The sequence below is a fragment of the Anopheles coustani genome, chromosome 2 (genome assembly GCF_943734705.1).
Source record: "Anopheles coustani chromosome 2, idAnoCousDA_361_x.2, whole genome shotgun sequence".
Taxonomy (NCBI): domain Eukaryota; kingdom Metazoa; phylum Arthropoda; class Insecta; order Diptera; family Culicidae; genus Anopheles; species Anopheles coustani.
In genome coordinates, this window is record NC_071289.1 from 20,051,820 (window position 1) to 20,075,273 (window position 23,454).

Sequence of the window (23,454 nt, forward strand, 5' to 3'; positions counted from 1 at the left end):
GATGATGGTGATGGCCGTGGAGCACGCCCCGAAAAAGTACATCCCTTTTAACACCTGCCACCGCATCGTGTGTGGTGCCGCACACTTTCGCTTGGGTTCGTTTTCCACCCCGCTTGATGTGCATTATTTTTTACGCCAACGATAATGGTGATAATGATGGCGGCGTTGATGATGACGATGATGATGGGTATCGTTCTACTACGGGTGCGCGGGCTCTCGCAGAGGTGGCTAATTGCTGGGTCGCAACCAGCCGGTAAGCCACTTAGCAGCAACACGTGCGATGGAAAATTGCCATCCGCTCCAAACGGAGCTTCGACGGTATTTAACGAGGCGACAAACCGATACTTCATCTCTGGAGGAAAAGCCGCGGTGGTAAAGCCGTAGCCCGATTAACGAATGGGCGTAAAGTGTGCCACACTGATCCCACTTTACACTTTGTTAATTATCATGGAATGTCCTCAGTTTCTCCGTGTAATCTTGCTCCACTCTTATGCTTCATCGGTCATGGAGGGACAGCTCGTTGTGTCCATACACCAACCTCCTCCAGAGCTGCCACCCTCCAGCGTCATCCCATCCAGTAGCGAGCTTCCGTCATCCGACAGGCCTATACTTCCCCCGCCGTGCCTCTCGCGGTCCCCCGTATGCTGCAGACCCCCGGCACACTCATCGCCACCGAGGAACATTCCTCCCCGAACGGTCTCCGTAGCCGACGGAAGCTGCTGGGTGCTCCCTGGCCCCGGGGGGGATTGCGAACGGGACAGCTTTATCACATTCGACAGGATCATGTTCTTGATCATCAGATTGTGTCAGTACAGCTCGGCGAAGGTCATGTTGTGCATCTCCTCGAGGACCTGCGTCGACGAGAGGTCGTTCACGTTCACCGACCCGTCACCCGTCCCGTTCGGTCCGCTGGCACTGTGGTGGTGTTGGTGATGCATGCCCCCGGAACCGATCGACGGCAGGCCGCCCATGCCGTGACCCGGGTTGCCCATACCGACGTCCTGGCGCATCACGTTCCGGCGCCATTTCGCGCGAGCATTCTGGAACCAAACCTGCCGCGAATGGATTAAATAAAGTCAGTAAGATATTATTCACTGTAAAAGGACTATTCTTACTGTTAACTGAAAGGTATTTTTTACAGGTTTCTTCAATAAAAGGGATGTATTCAAGTCTTAAGGGACATTGGAATAATATTTCGTTATTTGAAAACCAAATTTGGTGGTTGATCAAAATATATTTTAAATAGCTTTAGATTATGATTTAGTTTGAATTTCAATTTCATATCGATATGAATGATACAAAAAATACAACAAAATTGAAAAACGGATTAGATGAAGTAAGATTTTGGAGAAAGTAATAAGCATACACAAGCATTCGTATAGAAATAGTAAGTTCTTTTAATATTTTTTTTAAACTCTGATTTTGATAGTCCCTAAAATCCAAAAACATAAACTGAGGTGCGAAAAACATTATCTAAAACACAAAAAATCCAAAAAACAAATCTAACCAACTATGGGTAAAAATTTTCTTTGTTGAACATTGTTAAGTAGTTTAAATTATTTAATTATGTAAATTATGACATAAGGTGTAACTTATGCCAACCACGTACGGGGCTATATATTCCCTTTTATAAGGAAATCTGATTCTTGTTTGAAAAGTACTTAAAAGCTTATAACTGTCAAACTAAAACAAAGTATCTAAAACAAACAAAAAACAACAAATTTAAAAATATATTATTTACGGGTATGTGAATGTGCACATTAGAGCTAAACACCCAAAGTATCGTCTCCTTCCGTTATCTTACCTGCAGTACCCGCTTCGACAGGCCCGTCTTTTGCGCCAGCTGCTTCAGGTCCTTGGCGTCCGGGTTCTGATTGATGGCAAAGTACGACTTCATCGTCCGCAGCTGATGGTGCTTGAAGGAGGTCCGCATCCGCTTGGTGCGACAGTTCGGCGTGAGAGCACCGCCCGACCCGGGCGACTGGCTGCCATCGTACGTGGACAGGTCCAGGCTGTTGACATTCAGCTCCTTGTGTAGCATGTCTGCACGGCGTGGGTGGCATGGAACGAGAAAGTATAAAAATAAAAATAGATAACGCGTAAACTAGTTATAAATCGAATCGGAAACGAAAGATTGGGAAACAACTTTCCCCATGGTGAAAATAGTGCACGCCACCGTGTTTGAATGAGTGGGGTTTTTCATCTTTCATCGCTTATGGGTGGGAGACCATCATCAACATAAATCGCACCTAAGCGACTAATTTTCCACGAGTCGTTACCCGTCGCCAGCACGATGGGTGTGAAAAGTCGAGCTCAAGCTCGGCAAGTGGCCTCGGGTTGGTTGACTGTTGGTGCGGAGGATGCCTTGCAGGTCCATCAGAGTGCATCGCTGCACGTTTTTCAACCAACCTTTCCGCAGTTTTCTCTCACCCCAGCGTTCCCAGCTTCTTCGTTCAATGAACATCGGCCAGCGGAAAAGCAACAAAACGATTTATTTCTGCTACAGTTTTGTCCAACCCGTTCCGAAAACTCCCGCACACCACCCATCTGGAAGGGGCGAGCATGTGTTTAACATATTTTCCACCACTCTCAATGGCCTACAATACCCCCCTTTTACACACTCTCCCCTTGCTGGCACGTTGCTAAATAATTGCTGATTTGCGCGGAAAATGCAAAAATTTACGACTGCATTGACAGACCGCGGCAGTTTGTTTATTGGACACGGTTTGCGCTGACTGCACTTCACTTCACATCTTTTCAGCGCACCGTTTCGCCAACCGGAGAGTGATGGGTTGCAAACAAGTCATTCATTTTCCTCTCCACCGGCTCTGATCCGGATCTGGCTTCGCCCGAGCGCGAGGGTGGTTTGTTATTATTTGCTTTAATTGTTGCTGGTGTCTGCTTTACGGCCCGACCCGATACCTCGGTGCATCTATTGTTTTCCCGGGCCCGCGGTAGGGTGAGTGTTGCCGACATAGTTTACATACAAATATGTTGCATTTAGTGGCTCTGTGAAATGCACCTCGCAAGCGGAAAATGTCCGCACCTTCGGAAAGATATCTACCTTTTTTTAAATGTAGAGGAAAAAAAGTAAACAACATCAAGTGACCCACGAAACCAAACCAAAAGAGGGTAAGAGAGTTCTTTTTTGTTTTGCAATATTTTCTACTCCACCCATCGGGATTCTCGGAAAGAAACGTCGAGCCAAATCGCAGCATAAACGAACCACAAAGGCTTCTGGTGCTGCATAATGCTGCATTACGGTGGTCTGCATGCAGCCGAAGCGATCACGAGAGCGACGCTGGAAAAGTGCACTCGGTAGATTTGCATTGATTGGCTGCACGGGCATGTTTCGGTGTTGTGCCCCGTTTCGCCCGCCGCAGTTCGGTGCCGTGGTCATATTTATCGAAAATTAGCTTGCTGTTATGTGCTGCGGAGTGGGGTTGGACCAGGACTGCGAAGCCCACACGGTGGCGTGGCACTGATTGGATCTCGGGTGCATCGGGTCGCCCTTTACCGGTCCCGTCTGCTGGGTGGAGTGTCGGAATTAGAGGGCTACCTAGTGGGGTTTTTTTTCCATTCCCATCTCCATGGTGGCGGGTGAAAAAATTCTTGGAAACCCAGCGAAGATGATTATTTTTTGTTTGCCAAGAAACGCTGCGGGTTTTCTTCTTCCTTCTTGTCAGCCGAACCACTCTCTTATCTCTTTAAAGGTTTGCAGTTATTAGATGCTCTTTTACAATTCTTTTCTCAAGAGCCAACGTTGCACGGAATAACCACATGCTAATCTATGCACCACCGACCAGGGCGGGGCACGCTTTGGGAGTGTACTTATTTGTCATGGGTGTGTAACTGGAGGAGCAGAGTGTATGTGTGTGTGTGTGTGTGTGTGTGTATGGTTCGGACTAGTGTTGAAAAGACTTGTGTTTTCTTTGGAACAGCAAGACGAAAATAATGATGTGAGCCACTTAGTCTGATAATCTTTCATCAAAACTCCACCCAGAAGCACTTTGTTATGCCATTCGTTTATGGTTTCTATCATTTGGAGTAATTACTAGGGAGAAGTATTTGCATTACCATTGAAGCAGCGGTTCATTTGAATCCCAGTGCAAGAACTGCGTACATGAGGTGGTAATTTAATGGCATGCCCTTAAACGGAATGTGTGCCATTTGTTTTAATTATTTGAAGTGCAATGTTAAGAATTGTTAAATCAATATTTTTTTATGAAAACTATATTGAAACGATACATTTTCTTGTTTAATCCAAATTCTGAAAACTGCTCTTCAAAGATTTCAGGAATGTATTATCTTATTTTTCCTTTCTTCGAACCATTTCTTTTAATTATTTGAAGTCAATGTTCTGAATTGTTATATCAATAATTTTAGATGAAAGCTATATCGAAAAGATACATTTTGTTGTTTAATCGAATTTCTGAAACCTGCTCTTCAAAGATTCCAGGAATTTACCTTCTCACTTTTCCTTCCTTCGAACCTCAAACCTTGACCATCGTTCGCCGCCGATCTTATATTTATTTATTTCCTTTTAATGAAGTTGTACATTCGCTCCCATCACAACGGGTCATAATTTTAGCACGATCTTTCCATTTACCTTCGCCGAAGACGATGACGATGATGGTGATGGTGATGACGGGTACACGAACGATGCGAAAGAAGATCGTGCCGTGCCGCCCACCCGCATCTCGTGGGATGCTGATGACGCCAAAATCCGACCGAGCCATTTTCCCAATGGTCCCCCAAAGGGCTACCGTTGGCTTAAAAATCTCCCTTTTTTCACCCCTTCCACGATTTACTGTGGGTGCGAATGATGGGTTTTTTATTCCCGGAAAGCCCTACGGAGTCGTCTTATTTTTTACCATTATGGTTTACCGATCCTAGGGTGTTTTTAACTTTGCCTCTTCCTTAGCATCCACTTCTCGGGTCGTTTTACTTATGCTTCCGTGTGCGAAAGACGGAAAGCGCCCTTTTAGTGTCGATTTTGATTGGCCTTTCGTTTTACCCTTTGTTTTAAAAGGAATGAGGGCGAGTGCATCGCGTTGTATGATGTATGTGGGGTGGCGATGCATCCGCTCAGAAAAAAAAGCGAAAGAAAGCAAAGCGGTATCGCAAAAGCCCCTTTTTAGCATAACCAAACTTAAAACTGCATCCCGCGGCGCTCACACGACGGTTTCCATAACTAATTACGGACATGCGGAATGAAGACGCGATACACGAATCATTAGCATAATAAGAAGTATGAGTGATTTATTTTAATTTAATGATGCCCGCACTCTCTTCCGCTCCAATCGGGTGCATCTTTCGGTGAGCTCATAATTTCCATTCTTCGTGAGCAAATGCTCTCTCCCGGGAAAGCTGCATGTCGATGGGGCCATCTTTGCTGTCGGGGCAGAAGGCACGCGAACAATCGGAAGAACCCGAGCACCGGTTCGTGTCTGACTGACCAGACCGACCAGACCTATCTGGCCTCCAAGCGACCTGCTAACGACGATCGTTGGACGAGTGCAGCCACTGGAGGGTTCGTGGATAATTTGGTGCCCTCTAATGGAGCCGTTTGTTTGGGCACGGATCATGGCCCATGCTGGGTCACTCATAATTGGCCTTTCTGCTACCGATACAGTAGGGGTTGATAGGAGAAACATCCGGAGATTGGTCAGAGCAGGATATTAAATCAATTACTCAACACTGTCGAACAAAGGTAGGCAAATTTATTTACTGTATCGTGGTTTCCAATGCTTTGGGGCACCATTTTAAAACAATAAATTATATAAAAAAAAGAAGACCGATGAAAAATTTTAATCAACAGAGTTGTACGCGTTGAGGAAATTATAAGGAAAGGGTGTAATGATGATAAATAAATACAGTGTTTTCGATAAATTCCATTCAAATTAATTTTGAGAAGACAAACTGAATTTAGTATGAAATCAATCGATTGAAACGATGCAATTAACAAACAATGAATAAATTGAATTTTTTTAAAAGAGTCCTTAAACAAAAACGATCCATGTCCATGACCTTACTCAATTGCTGTATGTCCGATTCCGGCATCAAACATACAAAACCGCTTACCTACCGGGTCGTCGCTCGTCGTCCGCGTTCGTCACAACGCGTTACCTTACAACTTAACTTTGCGATCCTCGCCCCAAGGGTGCACCACCATTCCGGACTGATTGCCGGAAACCAGTCACCGCAACCTTTGGACCATCACCGCCGGGCAGGAAAATCTTTCAATTCCCCCGAGGAGTATCTTCGGGGTGGAAAAAGGAAGAAAAGTACACGAAACCTCGAGTGCGTGCAGCGAAAATGGACCGGTCTCGGTGCATTTGCCGGTGTGCTTTTCTAATTGCCCCTAAACAGCCACTTCACCACACACACGCTCGTAAGGTAAGGTGAGGCAATATGCACCCTTTAGGCGAAAAATGTAAATTCGTCGTAGTTCAAGCTAGAAACATAGCTCGAAAGTTTAGTATTTTATTACAAAGAAATGAAGAAATAGCATCATTAATTCTTCAAAAGTTATCTGGAGCCAAGATGTTCCCACTCTTCTTTACGCGTGATTGAAAATTTGAGATGCAACACTCGCCCAAGTAAATATGTTTCTGACACCAAGAAAAATGTTATTTTTCTTATAATAATTTTAATTTTTTTTTTCATAATAATTTTTTATACAAGATATGGTAAATTTATTATTTTTTGAATAAGTTTGTAAAATTATGGTTTTCCTCACAATAACCCCATTTGCCAACAAAAGTAGGTGCATTTCACTGCCGGATTGGAGTGTTTTAGTTATCGTCTTAATAAGAAGAATGTAATAATTTAGTAAACTAATATCGTCTGTAATTTGGACATAAAGCCGATAAATTCACATAAGATCTATGTGACAAGCAAACGAACATACTATACTACTTCATATGCTTTTAGACTGTAAAATTGAGCTAAAATTAGCTCGGTACTTTCCACTCCACTGATCCATCTTGCCCCACATTGCCCTTTACACTCACACACATCCGGTGTACGGGCCAGTTGAAGCGGAGTACTTTTTCTCTCAAAAATAAAAAAGATAGGACGACAGCAGAAAAGACAGCTAGACAAAAGGCCCCCCAGCATCGCCAGGGAACGGTTCGGTTGAAGATACCGCAAAAGGCCGTGGCGGAATCGACTCGGCGTTGTGCCCGGGGATTGACACGTGATTGAAATGCCAAAGCAGAAACGGGAAAGCCCACCGGCGGCAATAAACCGTGCGTTGATTGCCTCCCAGGAGGATTGGCGCCACCTCGTAGCGGAGAGAGACTCCTTGGGTGGAGATCTTCTCCAATGGCAGCGGATCCTGCCGACGTCAAAACGCGGTTTCAGCTCCAGCTCCATTTTATTTTTCAGAGCGCTTGGGAATAATGATTTACTATCAAAGACGAAATTTAAAAATAGGAATAAATAAGGCATAAAAATAAAACTAAAATAATGGAGAAAGGTTTGAAACCCTACTTCACAGAGTCGAAGCAAGATATGGTCGGGAAATATGTCCACCGGAAAAGTGACTCACTTAAGCAGTAACGGCCAAAAGAGCACGTTCCACTCGACTTTCGCGCTCGAAGTGCATGTAGGGAAAAAAATGCAACTGTATCTTCACGAACTTCACACAAAACTGCGATCCTTTAGCATGAAAAAAGGGAATTCTGCCAAGGCCAAACCATCCACGCCAGCGAATCGACGAAATCTCCGTCCCAGTCTTATCGGGTAAACATTATCTGCGAAAGTCACGTAAGTGTTTTACAGCGCAGTCCCTTACGCTATGCTGCTCTCGTGTCGAAATCTTCTGCTCGCTCTTGTTTTCATACGTGAATTGGAAAACAAAAACGGCAAAATAGAAAAACAAAGATCCTCTCGAGTGCACTTCGGTATGACATCGTGGCTTTGGCTCCCTTTCGCCCTGTTGGTACAGTATCGTTTTTGCTGGAAATCTGAAGCCCGTGGGACGCTAATGTTTCCCGGGGAGTGTGGTGATAAGAAAAATCCGTGTGCTCGCAACAAAAGCCGGTTCGGCGGCGAACGTGAGCAGCAGAACGCGAACCATCGACATACCCTTGCCCAAGTGTTTATGCATGTTGGAGGGTGTTTTTCGGTTTTCCCTCCACTCGGTGTTTTTTTTTTTTGTTTTTTGTACACACGCTGGAGTGCTGGGAAGCTTACCTAAACGCAGCGGAGTACCAGCATCGAGTGCCTCGAGCGGTTGTGGTGGGTTCGTCTGTTGTGCCTGCAGTTGAGGTGCTTGTGGTTGCGTTGGCGTTTGCTGCTGCTGCTGCTGGGATGGGCAGGAAGGATGCTGCGGGCCGAGGTGCTGGGGACCGGTGGCGTCGAGCAGCAGGGTCGGCGGCTGCGGGGTCGCCAGCTTCCGCTTCCGTGGTCGTCCTTTCTGCGACGGCTGGACCGACATTCCGCCGGCCGTCGTTACGGGGAAAAACTGCGGTGAAATGGTTTCTGGTTCACTGGCGGTGGTTGGCGGTACGGTGGAGTTGGGGACGGTAAGTACGTTAGAACGGGGGAGAGTAAGGACGGGGCCGTGTCCATTAAACGGTTTTGTTTTTCGGGTGAAGCACGTCAATCGGTTGGATTGAAAAGGGACATTACAAGGACGTTCGGTTGAGAAACCCAAGGAGTGAGCGGAAGAAAAGGGAGGTAAACGAGAATAAGGATGGAAAGCAGACGGTTAGAGACAAAGAAAGACACAAAATCAGTCGAAGAAGGAATGTAAGCTTGAAAATGATTGGTTACACGCGGTAAACTAAATAGTTATCCAATCACAAATAATTCCTTTTAAATGCCACGCTTTTCATCTTACCTTAACACCTCCGACTCGTAGTGCTCTCCGCAGAACACTCGTCCATCGCGAATTCCGGCCGTGTCACCGCCCCGCAGCAACTGTCCGCAGATGAGGCAGGAAAAGCAGTTCACGTGGAATATGAGGTCCTTGGCGCGCATCACCAAATCCGAGGCGCTTATTCCATTCCCACATCGAGCGCATCTTCGAGTGGAAAAATACCTACATAGAAAGGGATTTTTGTAGAATAAATAATTATATTAGAGTCTCTGTGAAAAAAGACATTTGTCACACGCCTTTCATGTAACATTATTATTCAACCATACAATGAGTACTCATGATTTTGTTCTGTTAGTCATTCGTTTTTCGTCGTAAAATTTTCTTACATTTTTTCCCAAAAAAAAATCCGATTTGAGTCATCGGCGATCAATAACACTTTAAAAATAATTTCACCGTTACCCGTTAGCGGTCACCTTGACGCCGAACGGTGCGCGCCCTTAAAAGGAGTTGCCCGCTCCGGTTGTTGGAAGTGTTGAAAAATTTATGACCACGACCACCGACAAGCTCCCCGGGCGAACGGACGAAAAACATCTTCCCGCCGGCTTCCGGCGGCGGTCCGGACAGCATTCCGATCGCTTTCCACCATTCGGCCTCCCAAATGGGTTATTTGAAAATCGGGAAAATATAAATAAAATAAAAATAAAACTGCAAACCGACGACGACCAGCACTTGAACTCGCGAAACGGTAGCGAAACGAACAGGATATAAAACCGGGTGATTCATGTATCCCGTTGGGATGTTTTGGAGGTGAATGTAGAACCGGGTAGATGAAGAAGAAGGAAAACACAAAAAGACGCACATGATTCCAATTCGGGAAACACAAACGTGACCTCCGCCATGTTGGATTCGGTCAAGTTGTGTCCTGCTAGTAGGAATGATTCAACTCGGTTCTGGTTTTTCTTACTTTTAACTTCCTTTCCTTCTGACTGTAACGATCGCATACTTTTTTTTTTTAAATGACTCAAGAGAAGCAAGGAGGATAATAAAATAAAAAGAAACGCCTCTCCCGACTTCGACATAAAACAAAATTCCCGATAAATCATGCATGTCCATTCAATCGATTCCGAACCAAAGCACGTCAAAGTGGCTTCAAGAGGCGAGTGGAAGGGAAAGACGAAAACCCACTCTGGGAGTTGAATAAAGCTTCCATCGGCGATCCGGAATATGTCTCTGTTCGGCGTCGAACCCGTTTTCCAGCTGATACTACTGCCGGCCCTTCCAGCGGACATCAACGCACTGCGCCGTTTCGAGCGATTTCCGCGAAAATTTCACCATTGTATTCGGCGTAACATATTAAGCGCCTCGCCAAACTCGCCCCGGAACAGTCGCGTCCCTAACCAGGACTTCGGAGTGTTTTTCCTGCAGTCGAACTTTTTTTTTCGCGAACGAACATTCCTTGCCGTACCATGAACGCGCTTTGCCGGCCGGGAACGACTTGTTTTGCAAACAATGGTCGCCCGCGGGATGTTCCGGGAATGGGCGGCAGTGGCGCAGCGGTCGGAAAAGAGTTGCCCTTTTTGGGCACACGGAATCGAACGTGCACTGCTGCCCGCGAGCTTCTCGCCCCGTGTCTGCAAAATGTCATCCGTTTTTCGCGATTCCAATTCGATGCACTCTGTGCACCGTTCGTGTGCTGCATCTGCACAATGTGGTTGTGTGTTTCTTCCATAACGTGCAAAATGGCAAAATGAAGACAGAATATTCTCCACCGATTCGTTTCTGCGGGAGCGGACGGTACCGAAGCTGGAGCATGTCGGTTGTCGGGGCAATCACTTCCGATTCCGTTGGCCCAAAACGCGACTGTGGATTGTCCCCGAACAGACACACACACACACGGTTCTATCACCTTCTTGTAGGGAGCTTTCTCGGTAGGCAATGAAAACGTTTTGTCGCGATCGTAATCCGGCACAAGAAGGAACCCGTAACCCATACGAGCGTTTTCTCCCGGGAGCCATTCGAAGCGGATGGTTTCGCGGGACACAAACAATTCCGGGAACGAATAAAGTAGTATCAACTCAGCCAACCCTTCCAACCTCACCCCGTACTGTAGGATTGAATGGAATTGCAATCGAATGCAATGGCCCATCGGACTTTTGCCGAGCATCGACCCTTCCCTTTGCGATTCACAGTCGCTTGTATGAATTTTTAAACAATTTTATTTTATTGTTCTCCAAATTTATACAGCACTCCGAACGATCCCGATCGATACCTCACTAGGAGTGTGGAATAAATCGGAAAACATGGCTGCCGCTTCGGTGCGCGTTTCTGTTTTCCCGTTCGGTACGGAAGACGCGAGACAACAGTTAAAGGACGGGTAAGGAATGGAAGAAAAGCATAAAAAGGCCAAAATAAAGCATCGACAAGAAATGGCAATCCGTTCTTCGAACGGCTTTTGCCTTCTTGCAGTTTTATCTCTTCCATCGTTTGCAGCTGTTCGGGAGCGAGATTTGTTCATAAAAACCCTGAATTTTGCACACGTTTTTATTTTAACACAATGCACAAAAAGTATTTCAAGAACACTAAAATAATACAAACTTTGAAATTGAATAAACTCAATGTAACATAAATTTACATTGATTACATTATAGACGAAATGAAGCATGTTAATTGAGTTTGACAAAAGCGTTCCATACGTTCATTCCGACAATTTGTTTTCTTTTTGTCTCAACCGTTTGCAGACCTTTCTTCCTCCTTTTTCATTGCATTGAATGCCGGCAGCATCTCGGCGTCGTGTCGCCGCTAAAAGATGCACTCCTCCATCGCCCAAAGTGCCAACGTTGCGTGAGTAACGGCAACTATTCGCGTGGAATGATTTAAATGGCCATGTCCAGCAGCGAGTGAGCACGCACGCACGCAGCACGATGCACGTTCCGATGGTGTCGCGCACGGAATTCATTTCTCGAAATGCCCATCGTCACCGGTGCCAGTTTTATGGTAATCGGGAAGCGAATTTTTCCCCCACTCGACGCAGCAGAGCGACGACCACACGTCCGATGCCGGGGAAGCACGTGCAAAACCCACACGGCACGGCACACCATATGGCATCAAATGGAGTCGCCGCGGTTCCACAAACCCGGTGGCCAGCATGGGTGGTTTCGGGAGTTGATTTCTTGCCCGGGCGAAGGTCTCTCAGTCGGGCGAGCTTTTGCCCGGTCCTCCTGTACGTAATCCACGCTCGCCAATCGGGAACCGGGATTAATATTCTGTCATGTGTCCGCTGCGATGTGTACCTCCTTCGTGGGCATCGTATCATCGCGCGCACATCGCCCACCGGGGACCTCAATACCACCACGAAGCGAGCCGCGCAAAATGGAAGCCATGGAATGGCAAACGGAAAACGATAAAAGGCAGCATCCTCCCGGCTTCGAGTCCACTCTCCAACGCGTCTTTCGGGGAAGGAAGCCCGCGTCTTTCCCTCATTTGTCACGTACCACCCGCGTATCTGGGTCACACATCTCGCGCTGTCGTCCTCCCTCGTTCGCTTCGAAGACGAATCTTGTGGGCCTTCACACTTCTCGAATGCTTCTTCCCCTTTGGGTTGGTTTCCCGATGACGATGATGATGAAGTTTTTTTGCGTTTTTTTTTTCATTTCATTTCCTCTTCTGCTTTGCCTTCCGCGTTTCCAAACTCCTACGCTCGCTCGACCGCTGATGAAAGATTGGGATGGTTTATTTTATAACTAACCGAGCCACCCACCAACCGACTGGCCTTCGGGGAGGTGTCCTCTGGTCCGAAGGTGCAAATCGTTACCAGGAAACCCGCCTACAACATCCTTCCGTGACACGGGGGTTTTGCATGCATGCAAATTGACGCTACTGCCGCTTGACCGGTTGCCAGTTCGGTTGCCTTCCTGTGTGGCATTAGATGAGCGACCAGGCGTCTCCATGGGCCAGGTGGAAATTGGCTATCATTGGTTTTTACTTGAAAATCGGGGCGGCTTGTTTTGATTGAAAATATCATAAAAGATATAAAACTAGTTTTTCAACTGTCAAACTGGTTTTCAGAGGGAGCAGTTTCTGTTTTGTTTACTAAATTTTAAATCATTCTTAAAATGATTGTTCAAAAAAAATAAACTAAAAGATGAACAAATAAACGAAAATCATTATCTAGAATATAGGACAACTACATGTACATAGTCCAGTTTGAAATAAGTTAAAAGTGGTTTCATATGTAGATAAATTGAAATCACACTTCTTTGATTCTGCTTCGCCGAGCAGAAAACAAGCAAAGACGAACGACCCGGAATATACGAAGAAACATCATTCCCTTCTTAAAACCCCGGTCCCGAACGGTGGTGCCATTGTGCAAAAAGGATTCCCATTCCAGCCCCAACTCAAACCGACGGCCGACGTACAGAAACCACAACGGTTTGTATGCCTTCAATTCAATGCAACAAACCGTTAATGTCATCTCGTAGAAGGAGAGCATAAAAATTGTTTGCCCATGGAAAAGAGGAGCAAAAACTCGAGCCCATCCAGCTCCCAGTGGTAAGGTCAGTGGACACTTTGGAGTGACGTAGAAAAGTGGGAGCAAACAAAAAAAACCCGAGAAGAAAACGAAACCCCGAGTGCCGTTTCCTTCGAACGTTGGGTTGGAAGACGTTCATAAAAGAGAATTCACTTCACGAGCCTGTCGCGACAAGCTGAACAACAAATAAGATATGCACATAATATATTTTCCAGTGTCCTCTTCAAACTTCCCCCGGTCACTCGGGTGGAAGTAGAAAGCAAAAGGAAACCTCCACCGAAGCGACGAAGGAGATATAGTACAGTTGGGTCGAGTTGTGTTTCATTTCTTTCGGTTGGATTTATTTGCGTATACACTGCCTTCCCGAAACCCGGGGGTTGGATGTTTTACAGTCTTTATGTAAGCAACTGTTTGCATTCTATAAATTCATGAGACACTCCACTTCCGACTCGCAATCCGGCCCAGTTTCACTGGAGTGGTTGGTGTTTCGGTTCGGTGAAGAAAACTGATTGAATGACATTTCTTGAGGGAGCAACGTTTATTTTGATTTCATTATTGCAACGGTACATCCTTCTTCCTTTCTAGCTTCTTTTGATTTCAAAGGATATTTTTATTTTTTCATTTAAGAAAACTTTCAATTGCTTAGGTCTTTGGTGATTTAAAATCTCATGAAATGTCTTCGTTTCGTAGCGGGCTGTTTGCTCGTTCCATCAAGGTTTATATGATTAGCTCCCTTAGCACAGTTGTACTCCAACAAATGCATTTGACATGGAGTCGAACGTTGTTTATCCGATATGATCAAATACTTCATATAACCGGTTTCATCAATACTGACAAACGTTTAAAAAAGTCTTTAAGCACCTGAACAACAAAACCTTCATCAACATCAACGTAAAAGAAATTACCGAAAAATTGCAAAAGCCATTCCGCCGCCATAAACTGTTTGAGCTTGAAATGTTTAACCCGAAATTCGCCTGCAACCCGTTGCGTCCTCCCGTTTGGCGTGGCACGCCAAGAGTAATTGCCGTTAATTGCAAGGCGCGTGCAAATGGCGCATGAAAATGCGTCCGTTAAGATGATTGCCGTTTGGCTCATCGTTGTGTATGCGTTTGCGAAAGATTGTTGAACTGCTCGCTGGCCCGCGTGCCTTTGAGATGCGAGCGCTTTCCCCCCTTTATTACCTATAGTAGTCGTCCTTGCAGTAAATGTTGCCTTCGCGCGAGTAGCAGCTCAGTTCCGCTTCGAGGTTGTGCAGACACTTGCAGCACCGCAAACACTGGTTGTGCCAGGCACGGTCCGCCACTAGGAGGTAGTATCTGAGGAGCAGGAAAAAGCAAAAAAGGGTGAGAAGGCGAGCGAGGCGGCGTCGGAAATTAAATAAGCCCATAATCAGCATAATTTTCGCTCGAACAATGGCGAAACTCACCGGTCTCGGATGGGGATGCCGCAACCGGCACACTTTTCCGGCGCGACCGCTTCGGCCGCGATCAGGTCCTTCAGCATGGCTATCCGTTATGCCACTGTGTCACTGTTTCACCGTCTTAAAATGCTACCAAGAACACGCACACACTCGCACACAATGTTGCTTGTTTTGCCTTAACGCCGAAATCGTCAGCTTTCTGCTCCGTTTCCTCGCCTAGACGTACTAATTAATCAGCGACACTGAAATGTAGGTCGATTTTCCCTGCAGAAGACGTGCCGGGAAATGTCGTCATTGTAAACAAAAACGTAACATGGCGGATTTGTTTTTTTTACTGTTTTGTTATGCCTTGGTTTTCTTGCAGCTGACCTCAAAGGGTTTTCAGATGCCGTTACGGCCCAAAGGGTGCGCAAACAAACGCAAAACTTTCGTCTGTCGTCGGCCGGAATGAAGAAGGGATAATTAACACGCGCCGCAACACTAAGTTTGATGAGTGACTTTGATTTTATGTTTTTTCTCAAGCTGTTTAACTGTTCTTAAGAAACAATGTCCCTAACAAAAATGTGTGAAATACAGCGTGTTAGGATATTTTATTATTTTATTTACCACATTGAATTGAACAATCTCCACAAATTTATATCTTTAGTTCTCGTCTTTACCACTTACAAAGTTAGTCTTCTGAAACTGGTATTTTTTCTACAGCTTTATATTTTTCCAAAGAAATCAAGAAATGTAAAACCACATAGTTGATGTTCAATGAGCATCAAATGGAATAATCGAACGGAACGGAGCAATTTTCATCGCATCGCAACTTCCTCTTGTTTTATTCAAACGTCACTTTTTGTAACATAAATGCGTACAGCACGTCTCAGTTTCCCCCCTCATTTCCCCGTGAGTGCAAGACATTTTCTCCGCTGCTGCAGTTGCAAATGGAAAATAGATAAATCATTCATTGCTTGTCACCGCGCGGTACTGCGCTCTCACATATGTTGAGTTGTAGGAATGAGAGGGGGGAGAGGGAAGGGGTTGGAGGCTGAGCATTTGACGGCGGCGGCATCCACAATAAGTACGCAAAGGCATTCACGATCCGTCCATCCAGCTGACGGCTCCAAACAAGCTTCCCCCGCTTCGGTTCGATTGATCGATCGCACAAACGAAGCGTGGCGAGGGGAAGAAGGAAGGGTGGGAAAGTGGAGAGCGGAGTTTGCCAGGACGAACGTTGTGTCGCGCACATCACCGGACCGTGATCGATCCTCGTCGCATCCATTGACGGTCGACGACGATGGCTTTCTTACCTTTCCACCTCGCGCGATCAACTTCCGACAAAATGGCGATGTCGATCGTTCGTCCAGGGGAGGTAAAACGGGTCTTTAAAAGCCTAAACGTCCGCCCTTAATACCGCTGTCCGAAGCGGTTTGACATCGATTGAGATGATAATTGGCACCGGGACCTGCGGAGAGACATTTGAAGCCGTTTCCGAATTGATTCTTTTCCCAACGTCCTCCCGTTCGTTCGAGCGCTCGCTTCTTCTCTTCTTGGGTGACTTCGAACGTGCCTTCATATCCTTCCCTTTGAAGTTCCGTCCAAAACAATCCCATGGACACCGATTCTGGCTCGCCATTTATCAACCCCTTAAACGCCACCAGCGCTGATAGGGGCCGAGAATAAGGGCTCGCCGAACGGTGGAAACAAGTGTCATATCACGTATGTACGATCGGTGTTTGCAGCGCATAAATCGCTCCGGCGTCAATTGCGTGCCGGTGGAAGGTTAGCTCGGGTGCATGTAAAATGGGAAGCTGCTATCGCGCTTGCACAACGTGCCAACCACGGAGCCCTTATCACGATCCACTTCGGAGACGTTTAATCTAAGCGCCCTCACCTCGATGGCGAGTGGGCAGATTTGCTTAAATTATAATGCCCCTTTCGGAAGGAAAGGAAGGGGAAACACTTTCGTGCGAGCAAGGTGAAGGTGTTTTAATTGAATTATCTTTTCCCTTAAAAGCCCCACAGGGCAGAAGGAGGCCCAATGGGTTTCCATCGACTGCCTACGGTAGCCGAAAGCTAGACGGTTCCATCCTTTTCAAATAAGAAAAAAACCCACACACACACACACTCTCTTCAAAGCTCGCAAGATATACGAGGGCAAACTCCTTCAGCGCGTTTATGCTAATTTAATGCAAATTTCCCGACCAGCTCAAACTGTCGCGCGCGCGCCGGCTCCGGCTCCTAATGAATGAAAAATCCCACTCGAGACGAGAGAACGGCCCCGGACGGCGTCTCGCAGACAAAACGGTAAAATGTGAAAAAAACCGAAACTCCTTCCCCCTCTTGGCGCAAAACCGGACCATCCCTCCGGCTCGGAGGAAGGCGCGTACATCGGGTCGGTGTCGGTCGTGCTCAAGTTGGCACCAAGACGTTGGCACCGTCACTGTCGGGGGGAGGAGGGCGGGCGGCGTGTGGGTCGCAAACTCGCGAGTGATATATCGAGCACCGTAAGATTAAATCAATTAAGATTGTGCAGTATCGAAAAGTGTCCGTACAAAGCGCGAGAGTGAGGGAGGTAGGGAGGGAGAGAGATTCCCACCGCGAGGGTTCGCTTCGATGCCAGGTGGCGCCAGAAGCCGGTGCTTGACGCCGGCGGACCCGGCGGGCACTGTGACACTTGTAAATTGTCCTCCCGACCGGGCAGAGCAGCGGGAAGCGGGAGTTCCGAGCAAGACATCATCTAACGTGCCCGGGAACACGCGGCTTTCCCAGCCGAAGGGGGAAGCGCGATAATGAAAACACCACCGAAACCCGTTTTCGGTGTGATCTGCTGTGACCAATTAAACTAAACCACCTCACCTTTGCCGGAGCGGGAAGGGAACAGGAGGGGGGATAAGGAGTCGACTGCACGGTAGAGTACGTGTTCAATTAAAAATCATAAATTATTTGTCTGCCGCATGTTTGTTGTATGGGTTTTTTTTTAAATGTTTGGTTCAGGAATGGAAACCGGGTGCAGGATAAACGATGATTGTGGCTTAAGTCTGCCCTTTACCACTATCTCTGGATTTTGATTTATATGATGGTTGCTAATTAAAAACAAGCACAATGAAACGAAAAACAGGAGTCATTTTAACAATATTATAAAGCACTGTTAAATTGGTAAAACAAATATTAAACATTACTCAAATCTCGTCAACTGATGTTCTGTACTCGAACATATTTTTCACATGCTCGTTTATTGCCGGTAAGGCGAACACATGTAAGTGGTCTTTCTTACAATGATATTTACGATAAGTTATGGTGAAAAACTTTGTAGCACTCGCTTAGAAATCGGTTCCCAGGCATCTAAATACGGTCGCACAGAGAAACCGTGTACATCGTCAGCCGAAAGAAAAACCCCACACACGACCCGACGGCAAAACTCGCCCCGCATCGATCCGATCGGACGGTGGTGTTGTTTTGCGATGAAAAGCACCTTGGCGTGATGTGATGTTTCGCCTTGTTTTGTTGCTTTTTTTTTACTTATTCATTACTCTTTTCCCCGGTTGACTTCCCTGAATGACTTTCCACGACGTCACGAAGATGTTTCGAAGATGTACCCCGGAGGATGCAGGAAAAACCAGTGGCGTTGGGCAGACATCGGAACGGCATTACCGTTCCCACACGACCACAAACGCACTCACACACATACTTAAAAATTTCCCGGTTCGAACGCAAGCGCATCGACGGTCGATAGATGAGCCTGGGCAAAACATGGCGACAGAGCGACCGCTCCTCGAAGGTGACCGCATCAAGGGGGAAATCCGGGCTACCTGCGTCTTGGGCGCTTGGGAAGAAAACCGCGAGCAAGAGGACTGAATGAAAAAATCGGGGGCTCCTTTGGTGCCCTATGCCGAGCCGAGGGTTGAAAATAGGCTCGAAGAAGGCTTTGGCGTGCGGAGAAAAGAAACCCCAAACCACCGCACGAAGGGCCTGCACGACCGGCGAGGGAAGTGGGGCTGGTGGAACAGGTGTATTAAAAATTCACCATCGTGAAAACGTACAATTATGAAAATTAAACCATCCATTTGCAGACATTAATTAATTGATATCGTATCATTATGGAATTATAAATAAATTAAACACGATAACGTCGACGTGAGGAAGGTGGGAGTGGGTTGGTAGTAGTATCACGGCATGGGAGGCGTGAAAGGGTGTAGAAGGGTTAATATTATTCCGTCGCATCCCTTTCACGCCTCACGAAGAAGGGAGGCTGACTGGAGGGTCGCGATGATGATGGTGTGAACATCGATCAGACCGTTCGATTAATTGTCACTAAAAATCAATCGTGCCGAGCAGGTTTTTGAGGTCGGTGTGAAATTAAATTTATAGCTAAAGTGATTTTACTTGTCTAATGTTCGTTTGTCCAAAGAAAATACATGTTGCTCATATGATTACAAATTTGGATTCATATATAAAGTATTGTTGAAAACAACATTTTAACGAGAAGCGTACTTAATTTGAATGCAATTGCAAGTATTAAACGAATGTCTAAAATCAGGCTGCAAAACTTTCACAATCACTCCAATGAACTCCAATGAACCCGCACCATTGAACTTTTCACAATTTAGAAAACTAAATCAATGAACATTGTTCAAAAATTCACAAACTAAACAGTAAATGTAATGTTCAATTTGACTGAACCCTTTTTCAATGTGAGAGAACAATAACTAAACCCAGATAAAAATCCCGACGGCTGTCAAAAACACGGATCTCGAGTCATACAACAAAATAGAAATCTCTTTAATTTCAAGAGAGAGTATGTTTAATAGTTTTAAAGTCATCAAGGCACAAGTAAGCTGAAAACTGGTCTCTTGAGGCGAGCAGTCTAAACACAAAATGAATAAATAAAACTCGGAACTATACTATGAAATTATGATTCATTCATTTTGATCAGAAGAACGAAACTAGCTTCAAAAGCTCATGTATTCATTTAATTCCATGCCTTCTGTACACAAATACAAGAAGCACGAAGCTTCATCCGATCGCGCGAAGGATTATGTAGTTTTCAAATCAAAACCCGAACCATACTGAACCGGACGAAACACTTCACGAAGAGAATTAGAAACCAGTTTTCATCACAATGTCACCATGATCTTCATCCTTTTGGTGTAAACAACAAAACAAACAAATCAACAAACACAAAAAAAACAATCCACCTCCTTTCCACTCCATTCGATGGTGGCGTTTGTTGTGTAAATAATCGACACTGGGCGTTATCTCCTTCGAGTGTGGGTGTTTAGGGTAGCTTGCCGCTCGTAGTGGTGTATGTTTGCTGTAAGTGTGTACGGCGATTACCATCGCAGGCGGTTCGCTCCTGTGCTGCTGTCGCTAATTAGTATCCCGGCTGATAAAGTCGCGAGCGTAGGTTCGGAAGTTGCTAGTTAAGCAGCAAATTTCCCGATCTGTTATTCTCGGGACAGCAGCCAGGCGGAGCGAGTGTTGTCGTGTGAGCTTAGAGGTTTGTTTTCCAGCACTGGTGTTTTGCACAAGGTTTGTGCCGTTTTTCTCTAATTTCTTATTTCACTTAATATGTTGGCATTTAGATAAACCAAAAGGTTTGATTTTTTTCTTCACTTTTCACTTCACGGCGTTTTTTTTTTGAAAATTCATTCATCCTTTTTCAAAGGTTATCAAGAATTTACCCCCAAAGATCGCAGCTTCAATTTCACTTCGCAATGTATCAACTCATCCGTCACGGTCACGCTCATCGTCACACACTGGCAGGGAAAACAATGCCTACCGTGGCACCATATTTTCTCCGGGCGCTCGAAAAGTTTTCCCCATTTCCCACACCACGGCAGATCGGTGAACACAGGCATGCGAGAACCGCCAAGATCTCACCGTTCACCATCAGCGTGCGCGCTTCGACGTCCCTGGGTGATAAATCCAACTACTAAGGGCCACAATCGACTAGAACAAGAATCTGCAACAGCGTAAGTTTTCCCTCCGCGGCCGGGAAACGCATCGTACTTTCTTTCTGGAGTTTTTTTCCGGTCCAACCGCGTGCACCACCGCGAAGAAAAACACGGAATAAATCTCGCAGCGCGCGCGAGCACATCCACTATCCACGGTAACGGGCCGCAACGTGAGCGCGCCAACAATAACACAAAAATGCACACAAACCGAAGGCAAAATCGGAACTATTTCATACATCCTCAGATCCATTTTTTTCTCGCCCACATCGTCATATTCAAAAACATAACCGAATGCGCATTGTTGCCGAAGTAGGGGTGGCGCAAAAGCGAGGGCTTTGAAGATCGGCATGCGACGAGTGGAACGAGGGGGTGGTGACACGTTGTGGGTGGTGATGGTGGTGGTGGGTGGTGCTGATATGCCACGCATTTGTGTGTTTTTCCCGCCGCTCACCGTCGGTAACATTTCCTTTGCGAAGAAAAACTACACAGGGGGCCGGCTTTTGTGTGTCTGCGTGAGTCCCTTTTCAACGGTTGTGGGCGAGGGTGGGCGGGTAGAAAAGGTTCCTAAACGGGGGTTGCACAGTTCTTGCGTATATTCCTTTTTTTATTTTAACAACACGGGGGTGAACGAGAACGCGAGAACGCGAGCGCTTGAATTGTGCGCGTTTTCAAGAACAACCGGAGAGTAGCAGAAAACTTCCAGCACCGAACACTCTTGCAAATCTTCGGGCAATTCGGAACGGCACGGAGGAAGAAAGAGAAAGAGGGATGCACGTGAATTGGAACGCATCCTCACGTGCGCCGTACCACCTTTCCTGGTCTCTGTTGTAAAATACTTCCCTGAACATGCGCAGAACCGTCCTGAAGTAACTTGATAATTCAACAGTAAAAAGCAAATGGTTGGTCAAAATGTGTCTTATGGTAAGGTTTATGAGAAAATCTGTCCCAAGAGAGGAAGAAATATTGTTGAATATTGATCAAAACATCAAAGTAAAAACATTAAACCAAATTAATGAATTATTTTCGAAGAAACCAAAGGAAACATTTTGTTGAAAGTACTGATAACGAGAGCTCACCGGAACTCAGCGCAACACCTACAATCCACTAAATCTCCCTAAAGTTACCACTACAACCACACCAACTCGAATCAACCCTCCCGGATCGTAAGGGTGGAAAAGCGGGAAATTATCGGAAAACCCACACAAACACCACGGCGTCAACTTCGAACGCTGGTCTACATATACTAAAGTATCACTTTAGTCGATGAAACAAATCGCACACAACGAAACCCTCAAACATCAGCCTGGGGGAGAAACATTTTCCACCCACCGAAGTTGTAGCCGAATGTTGCGAGAAAAACTTATGCCTCATTTTCTCACCATGCGCTGGTGAGGAAAAGTTCTTCGTTGGAGCCATTTCCTTTCAACTCAGGTACTTTACGTGGAAAAGCCGCTTGATTGAAGGTTGAAGCATTTTTTATTCTTCATCCAATCTAGCATCATTTGTAAAAGAGGTGGGAATGAAGGGATTTAGTTTTGCACCGAAGTTCTGAAGCAAGTGGTAAGATTTTCAGATTTGAAAACAGTAAAAAATGTCATAATATCATTTCAAGGGATAAAAGAAGAAACAGTCAAATACTTTCCCACTCCCATTCCCTTGTTCTCTTTGTGGTGTTTCAACCCTTTAGTTTCCGGCAATGAAATTGCTTCATCCCTTTATGGATCTGTCACGAAACAAATTGTCACTCACCGCCGCGGTAGACGTGATGCTATTCGTGAAGGCATAAGCCTCATATAGAGCATCCATGTACGATTACTTTTCGCGGCAAAAAAATAGCCAATTCCTAACATGGGCTCAATTCGCCACCCATCCCGTTCCCAGGCCAGGAAGAAATGTAATATCTTTCATTGCGCTTACCTTGGGAAGCAGTAATGGAGGATGCCCAACACAGCCAAATGGAGAAAAGCTCGATGGGGTTGATAGGTAGGATTGGTTGTTGAAACAATTAATTAAGATTCTTCAACATCCATAAATAAGATGCTCGCGGTAGTTGTTGAGGAAGCAAAAACAAACATCTTGAGTCGCTACAAAATTGTAAGAGAATTCTTCTATTTTCCATTGACAATAGCAGCGAGTCCATAAGATTGCATTATGTTGTGGTTGTCTTATAGACAATGGATTGATTGATCACTGGACTGCCTTTCTAAAGAACAAAATGAAGAAGTTGGATTTTCGCCGTGCAAAGAATGCTCACCACCTCGGCTAGGAATTTGAGTACATTATTCTGCCACGAGATGATTGTTCTAATTGAGGATCGTCTCAATATGTTTCTATCAAAACAACCTTTACCCAATTGGAAATGGATCCATCGAATGCATCGATACCGAATCGAAGGAGTTGCGATTGAACGAGTTCCATGTTTGGAGGTTCCGTTTCGCAACCTGACAGTTCAAGGCATTCCGGAAGGCGGAAACTATCCGCTGAAGACGACCACCGATCGATTGCATTAGTTGCTCCATATACAGCGCACCGACCTTCTCACAACCACAAAAATGCGCCCACAACTCAACACTTGTCTCGACGACAGTTTGCTCCATTTTTCTTATGTCCACACATATATCGCACGAACCAAGGGGGTTGGTTATTTTGCCATCATTTTGTGCCCGTTTTTTCCGCTCTCCCTCTCACTGCTGATTAGTCGAATTCCACGAGGTTGTAAGAATGCACCCGCTAA

General features: G+C 45.8%; 1 protein-coding gene across 1 annotated transcript; it reads right to left on the minus strand.

Moving 5' to 3' along the window:
* Positions 1-806: 806 nt before the first annotated feature.
* LOC131263676 (protein apterous-like) lies at positions 807-14,861 on the minus strand. Its single transcript, XM_058265913.1, has 6 exons — positions 14,785-14,861; positions 14,540-14,674; positions 8,852-9,052; positions 8,203-8,498; positions 1,805-2,043; positions 807-1,052 (listed from the first exon to the last, which is right to left on the minus strand). Exons 1-6 carry the CDS (start codon positions 14,859-14,861, stop codon positions 807-809), a joined length of 1,194 nt encoding a protein of 397 aa, XP_058121896.1.
* Positions 14,862-23,454: the final 8,593 nt, after the last annotated feature.

Bases quoted from the DNA above. Each gene is read 5' to 3' on its own strand.
- LOC131263676 (XM_058265913.1), bottom strand. From the start codon at position 14,861: ATGCTGAAGGACCTGATCGCGGCCGAAGCGGTCGCGCCGGAAAAGTGT. The intron at 2,044-8,202 runs GTAAGCTTCCCA...CACGCCGTGCAG, and splicing joins TGGTACTCCGCTGCGTTTAG to ACATGCTACACAAGGAGCTG. The intron at 1,053-1,804 runs GTAAGATAACGG...CATTCGCGGCAG, and splicing joins TGTCGAAGCGGGTACTGCAG to GTTTGGTTCCAGAATGCTCG.